Source organism: Phoenix dactylifera, chromosome 9 (genome assembly GCF_009389715.1).
Source record: "Phoenix dactylifera cultivar Barhee BC4 chromosome 9, palm_55x_up_171113_PBpolish2nd_filt_p, whole genome shotgun sequence".
NCBI lineage: Eukaryota > Viridiplantae > Streptophyta > Magnoliopsida > Arecales > Arecaceae > Phoenix > Phoenix dactylifera.
In genome coordinates, this window is record NC_052400.1 from 13,258,561 (window position 1) to 13,266,536 (window position 7,976).

Below are 7,976 nucleotides of genomic sequence, written 5' to 3' on the forward strand. Positions count from 1 at the left end.
AGCATACCATCAGTGATGTTCAGGTAAGAAAGGAATAAGGCTTGGGGGTAATTAAATCCACTGACCTCCGATGGAGGTCAAAAATAATAGCGGTCAGCCTTAGATGAGTAAATGATCTGCGATAAGGCAATCGGGCAATTTAACTGATTGTTCTCCATTGGTGAATTCATTAGTCCAAGAGTTGAATTAGGATAGCAATCGGATCGAGTCGAGTTAGATATAGATCGGATTAGATGCGGTTCGGATCAAAAATTCATCAATCTAAACTCAATCTATTTATTAAACATGTCAAAATTTCAAATTTGAATCCGGCCTATTTATTAAATAGGTAATCCATCATGACTCACATAACCCATTTATTAAATAGGTTAAATCAGGTTAAACTGATTTTTAATGGGTTAAATAGATTTAAACAAGTTAAATAGGTTAAGCGGGTCGGGTTAAATAGGTCAGAAAGAGATTAAGCAGGTTTCAAACAGACTAAATAAGTTTTAAACATATTAAACAGATCAGATCATAATCCAATTCAATTATTAAACATGTCAAAATGGGTTAAACGGGTTAAATATTTAAATCTGAATTCAATCTATTTAATAAACAGATTTAGACGGATTAAGCAATTTACGACTCAAATTTGTTTATATTAAATCCTGCTTAAAACGGATTGTTCGTGAATCGGGTTGACATCATAAATTGCCACCCTTAGGTTGAATCCTATAGACAAGTCCAACTCAAGTTTTTTTTACTCCTTTCGCTCCTGCAAATGCTATCCATTTCTCCATATCAATAGGAACATGCCAGGTGGGCAGAAGAGCAGCTTCAAACTCTTCAGCTTGTTTCGTTTTGTGGATTCCTTGGGATGTTGCTGCTTGCAAACTCCGGGCCAAAATCTATGTCTGTGGCGAGATTGGAGGGTCTGACTAATGGATTGGATAAGGTGGTAATCACGCCATGGCTTGTCTCCATGGTAGTGATCTTATTTGACAATGATTGGATGCTCTTCTTATGCCAAGGTCGTTTCTCTATTTATTAGCTTCACTTACGTCGACTTTGTCATGGGAAAACCTTTCGTTAAGATACTATTTTTCTTTCTTTTATAGAAAGATTGCCCCCAAAGGGATCAGCGTGAGGGACGAAACAAAGTCCTTGTTGCCAAGAACTTTATCATCGATTCCATGGGCTACCTCTACTAAACAATTGGCTCCTTTTTGTTTTAAGGTCGATATATCAGCTATTTTATTGAAAAAGATAGAATGGAATATGGCATAGGCCTTCTTACATAAGACATGGTTGAAATTAAAACTGACCATGAGCTAGACTTGGGTAAAAAAAAAAACAACTAAATTTTATATAGATTCGGCTCGAAGTGCAATGAAAAATGAATAAAATTTAGACTAGAGGTTCGGCCTATAAAATATTAGCTCTAACTGGAATACAAACAACCTTGCAAGAGAAGCTATGACCAAACACTTGGAGGTATCTTGGAAATATTCCCTGTACCTGGTAGTGAATTACCGTCCTTCATTGCCAAATTAAGGAAATCTTGTTTCTTGGTAAGATATGAAGACCCAACATTTGACTTTATGAACTTGAACTATGAAAGTATTTTATATTATGATAATTAATCTAAGAAAAAGTACAAAAAAAATGTTATTCATTATCTGGTGCGTAAAATCACAGTTAAGTTTATAGTGGCTCCTTACACATACAAAGATTGTAATAATGATATCTAATGAAGAAGGGGAATTCGTCGAATTTATTGGGAATGTTTCAATTATTTGAATTATTCTCCAAGTTAAATTAATCAAGAATTATCTAATGATTCATGATCATTTTGTTTTTTTTATATCTAGAATTTATTTATGAAATATAGTTCTGTTAGGGATATATCAAAAAAAATCAAAATATAGTAGGCTTTGGAGCGGAGGCAATTTTTTTTTTCAACTCATACAATATTTTTAAGATAACTGGCCACACAGGAAGCTACTTATCATGTGGTTCCATTTGTCCCTCTAAATATATAATTAGTCTAAAATGATCGTTGTTCACAACTTTGTGATTCAAGCTGTTAAAAGCCAATCTCCTTACGACACGTTGGATTTCTGTGAGCAATCATCACGAGTGGGCGAACCGATATCCAACGGAGGACAACGGTTGGCGGGTGCCGAGGCGAAGAAGCGTCTCGGAAAAGCTCGCAACGATCCCTTCCACTCGCCTCCTATCCCCCCAAAGTGGCCATGACCGTACCGCATCTCAAACCTCCGTCGGTCCACCCTCGCGTTCCTTGCTCTCTTCCGCCATGGCGTTGGCTTCTTCTTTCCCTCCTTCCTCCCTCCCAACCCTCTCTCACTCTTCCGGAAGCCTCCGTCTCGTTTGCTCTCAGGTCTCCTTCCCCTCGCCGAGAAAGCCAGCGGGCACGGGCGGCCTGTCGGTGGCCCCTTCTCCGCTCCCCAACGAGGCCGCGCTGAGATGGAGGACCAAGGTCTCCTTCTTCCCGCCCTTTATCAAGAAGAAGGGCAAGAGCCGGGAGACGCTCAAGGATGAGCTCTTTGAGGCGATCGCTCCTCTTGATCGCGGCGCCGAGGCCACGCTCGAGGACCAAGAGAGGATCGATCAGGTGCAGCTTTTTTAATCTGCTGTAAATTTATAACGAAGTGGCATCTTCAGCTTGTGACATCGTTCTATGCTTCTTTCTATTAATCAGATTGCACGTGAATTGGAAGCAGTCAATTCAGTTAAGGAGCCACTCAAATCGGATTTGCTTAATGGAAAATGGGAGCTCCTATATACAACTTCTAAATCAATTTTGCAAACTCAGGTTGCTTCTCGCTCTCATTTTTGTGGGTTTAAATCTCATTTATGGCGTCAAGACGCTCTACAAGTAGAAACCGTCTTCAGTTACTCTTAAGTCTGTTGTGCTCATTGATTGATCATCGAACAATTTAGAGAGATGGAGAAATCCTCTCCTCCTCATCCAGAATTTCGTCGATATTTCCTCAGAAAGAAAAATCTGATGATATTTCTTTATCTTTTGTGAAACAACGGAGTGAAGATCCTTTTTCCTTTATCTGAACTATTTTTTTACCTCGTCAAATATTCCTGCCCGTTCACATTATTAAAATTTTCGATATCTAAAGATGTAACTTCTTCTGTCTTGCTTTTCTATGTCGAATATCTGCAAGTCATGATTGTGCTTTGTAAAGATGGATATTGTAAAGATTGATATTGGACTGACTTTGCAGAGGCCGAAATTTTTACGGCCAAATGGAAAGATCTATCAGGCTATCAATGCTGACACATTAAGAGCTCAAAATATGGAAACTTGGCCTTACTTCAACCAGGTTCTTCCTCCTTCAAACCATGCCTTTTTGCAAATGCATGCTTCCTTAATAAGTTGTCTGTTATGAATTTCCGTTTCCAAAGAATTGAAGAATGCAAAATAATGTCTTTCATTTTTCTTGAGGATTCATGATAAGGAAAAGTTAGCAAGGGATTGGAATTGCCATATGATTTTGTCTAGTTATTGGTACAAATAAGTCATTTACTGTTCCTTTCATGGCATCAATGTGGTGTTGAATTAATAAGGAACTGTACAAGATGGCAATGAAACGACTTCCAAAATTTACACAATTATGTGGGTGAGAGAGGGAAAGAGGACAATATACTTATGTGTCCATTTGCATGTTCAGGTTCACAGGAGATATTGTAATAACCAAATTATACTGCTTTGTTAAATTTTAAATTAACTAGCCACATCAACAAAGGTAGAAGTTCATATATATCAAAGAAAACTGGTAACCTGATGGTTATAATTACATAAACTGAAAGCATATCAAGTGCATTATTTTCATCATAGGATATTATTATTATTGGCCCTATCACTAGACTTTTGCGATAAAATGTTTTCTAGTTTTACTAGGCATCTCGTCAGCTACTATTTTTCCGAATAATTGCTAAAGGAGATGTGACTCTATAACAAAATATACTGTTTAGACGTGTGTACTTGGACTTACATGTTGCAATGCATTGCTGATAATTGCAACATGGGTATGACTAACTCCAACATTTCTTTTTGATACAGTATCTACCCATGTCTATGTATTTGTTCATTGTTTTTCTTAACATGAACATATCTATGTGAGCAGTTAGCACTTTCAAGCACTTTTAGAAATATTTAAGATCAGGTATGTTGCTTCTTTAACAGGTAGTTTCCATAATAAAATTTGTTACATTGAGGAAAAAGCAAATTAGATGTCTGATCAGCACCACCAAAAGTTGTGAAGTTAGTGATATTATGCAGTCTTGCTATAAAATAAACTTTTGTTATCTCTACATTACTGAATTGTTCTAGCATCTTCATAGCTTCGCACAAAGTTCCTCTGAAGTGTATTCTTCAAATTCAGGGTTGTCCTTGCAGGTAACAGCCAACTTGGTGCCTCTCAATGCTAGAAGAGTAGCCGTTAGATTTGATACTTTCAAAATATTTGGTTTGGTAAGTGATGTCTTCTCTTTTAAAATCATATTCTTCTACTATTTATTTCTGATCTGGAACTTTTTAATGTTGATGGTCATATTACTTTCATAGAGCAGGATTCATGGACATCTCTGTTCATACTTAGGATGTTTTCTGATGCATGGTTATGTTGTTTCAGATTAGACATGCCTTCTAAATGAACATGCTTCTGATGTAGCTTTGGGTTCTTCCTTTTCGCATGTCATCATCTTCATAGTGACGTTTTAAGCATGAAACCATATTGGTTTACTGAATCCTTTCGTTTCGCCATTGTTTGCTTACCTCGTCAACAATCACACGGTTGAAATCCTTTTTGTCTAGTTATAATTGTTCATGCTAAATTTGCATTTTTTGTAAAAGACAGTTGATCAGGGCACAATCAAACCTGGGTAAAAATTATGCACAAAATTCATCATTTTGTGGCTAACAAGTTGGGTTTGTCTTGAAAAATGGCTGATGTTTCCTGCTATCTTTTGAACTCTGGACAAACATTTGTCCCCCCTCCCCTCCCCACCCCTGCAGAATTCCAATGATTTTGCTTTTCTAGTGTGGAATCAAAGTTCCATTCTAATCTTATAAAAGGAAAGGAAACAAAGAAATATTTCATCCAAGAGATGGCTTTGCACTACTCGATCACAAATGACTCCTAAACTTTTGGCTTTTGTTTGGTATATTTCTAAACCAAAAAGCCCGCCAACTCATATGGGTTTTTTTCCTCAAATTCAAGCAAGGTTTCTATAGTTGATATACCTTTCCCACTCTTTGTCCAGGTATTTTAGGAAATATGGGATCTAATTATTAACTGATAGAAAAAAGCATTTTAAGTTCCCGATTCTTTATCTCAAGAATAAGAAAAAAGAACATTTTAATTGGACCAACACCCTTCCTGTCCAGGAATAAATAGTCTATTTTGGATTTGTGAAATCCTTGCTAAATAAGGATTACGAGTCTACATAGAAGGCAATGATACATTGTCATTTGTATTTATTCTTTAGTTTATTTGGTTATGTTTTAATGGGCAAGTTACTGAAGGCTGGATTTATGTAAGCATATAAGTTTTATTTGCTCATCTTCTTTACTATTCAATTTATGTTGTTAAAATATTTGATTCATTATTTTTTGATTTTTAATGTTGTTTTTAATTTTTATTCAGCAACCATTATCCAGGACATTTTTTTGTTGTCTCTAAAATTTTGGTTGATTACCTCATGCTATTTGTTAGAAGATGGCAAATACATTCTTAAAGAAGTCATTATCACAATTCATAAAATGTTAGAAGGGGGTGAAAAAATTTACTAAAATAATTTATATTAGCTTTGCAGACAAATAGATGGAAGTATTATGACACACGAGTGGTAGTATGTGTTTACAGTAATCATTTTTTAATGTCCTTGATTTAGATAATAATTCTTCTGATATTGTTTTGTTGTTTGTCCTCCCCCTCGTTTAAATTCCTGGCTCTGCCATTGTGAACAGACTTCTTTCATAATAGTGCGTGCCAATTTCAGACACCATAATATTTTTTCCAGATATAAAAAGACTAGATATATATATCCATATGGCTTGGCGTCAAAGAAGACTGTGTTGCCAAGTGTTAGTCATAAGTAAGAGACTAAGAAAGATATGTCATCTCATTCTGATATTGTTCTTTTGTTTAGTTCTGCATATATTGCTTTATTGGAAACTTTACTGGTCATGCTTTTATATTGCTGTTTCTGTTTGCATACAGATACCTATTAAAGCACCTGGAAGAGGACGTGGTGAATTAGAAATCACTTACTTAGATGAAGAGATTCGGTAAGTGTGTGCAGCATGTTACCAAATGTATTTCTCCTTTCTATATCTTAGTCTCAATTATGTAAAATTGGAGCTAGTTTTCTTGTTAAAGTTAGCACTCACATTGGATTTTCCCACTACTGTCACGAGTTTCTAGAAATAAAGATGCCCCCATATGAAAATATGTTAATGCATGGCAAATTGCTGTTGTTATATCTCACACTTATGCCTATTCACTCAATAGTACACATCCACTTACTTCATATATCATACCTAATCATACATGCGATGATTTCTAGTAGTGGGAAAAATCACTGCAACATAGTTACAACATGTTTAAATCATTTAAAAACCTATTTAGTCTGTTTATTTTGATTTTACCTATTTATTAAATGGGTTATGCAGGTTGCACTAGGTTATATGTTTAATAAAGAGGGTGGGTTCGGTTTTAGATTTTGACCCATTTAATAAATGGGTCTGGTTCAGGTTGATAGATATTTAACTTGACCCATATCCAACTAATGCCACCCATCAGTCAAATAGGATGCACCTCTCTCTCTCTCTCTAAGGTGCTTGTATCGGACTGACCTATAATTTTGGCTGTCGTGGAAACTTGGAGTAGATCTAGTGCTATATTACATATAGACTATCTAGTTGCTACCCTCTATCTCTGAATTTTATTGGAGGAGGGTCAGATATATGTAACCTTACCCTTGCATATAGAGAAGCTATTTTTTTGTTTTGAATGTGTGACACCCAGGTCATAACGGAGCAATCTTACCACTGCATTAAGGCTCATTCGCAAAAGAGAAGAAAATATGGGAATGATTAGTAATACCAAAGATGCAATTCATAAGGTAGAAACCTATGTAGTTTTTTATGTCTATAATAATTTGAGAAGAATTAGTAGCTCGACATATCCAATTTTTAGATAGACACTGTTGAAGATTTTTCTGGTCATTATACTATTCTTAGACGACAACCAAGCCCTCACGTTATCTTGTTGCATTGCTTGTCCTCTGGTGACACTGTAATATGAGAAAGTATCTTACCAATTAAATTATTAGGATGATGCAGGTAGTTTATGATTGTTAGAGAGTTCCACGATTTGTAGCTATCAAAGATAATCATTCAAGAATCAAGATAATTTATCGTACGCTTAGAAACATCAATTCTCTTCAAATCTCAAGTCCATGGATATGTCACATGAGAGGTACTATATCCATTGGTTTCTATTGATGACGAAATCACTGATTTTGCGATGACTCTTTTTCTGGTTTGCAGGGTTTCCAGGGGTGACAAGGGGAACCTGTTTGTATTAAAGATGGTTGATCCAACATACAGGGTCCCTGTCTAATGACAAAGTTCTGAATATGATGCAAATTTCTTTCCTCGACCGATATAAAGCTGCGCATTTGACTCAAGAAACTTGTCCTCTGCTCTGCAGATAATGTATGTAGCTGGAAAAGGCAGTATATAAATTTTTGGATGTACACATCTTTTTGGCAGCAAATATGCCGAACCATGAGGAGGCGATTCTTGTGACCACCCTCTCACATTGAGTTTGTGAAAAAGGTAACAATTAATAAGAGGAGAGCTTCATTTGGACTGCATGCTGTAGTTATATGGTATGTTGCATGTGAATTTCTCGTGGTGGAATTAAACTGCAAATGGTAGCTACAGTAAC

General features: G+C 36.1%; 1 protein-coding gene across 1 annotated transcript; it reads left to right on the forward strand.

Moving 5' to 3' along the window:
• Positions 1–2,182: 2,182 nt before the first annotated feature.
• Positions 2,183–7,902, forward strand: LOC103701843 (probable plastid-lipid-associated protein 4, chloroplastic). The gene is made up of 6 exons (XM_026802527.2): positions 2,183–2,617; positions 2,705–2,818; positions 3,243–3,341; positions 4,418–4,492; positions 6,243–6,310; positions 7,574–7,902. Exons 1-6 carry the CDS (start codon positions 2,300–2,302, stop codon positions 7,644–7,646), a joined length of 747 nt encoding a protein of 248 aa, XP_026658328.1. The 5' UTR covers positions 2,183–2,299; the 3' UTR covers positions 7,647–7,902.
• The last annotated feature ends 74 nt before the right edge of the window (positions 7,903–7,976 follow it).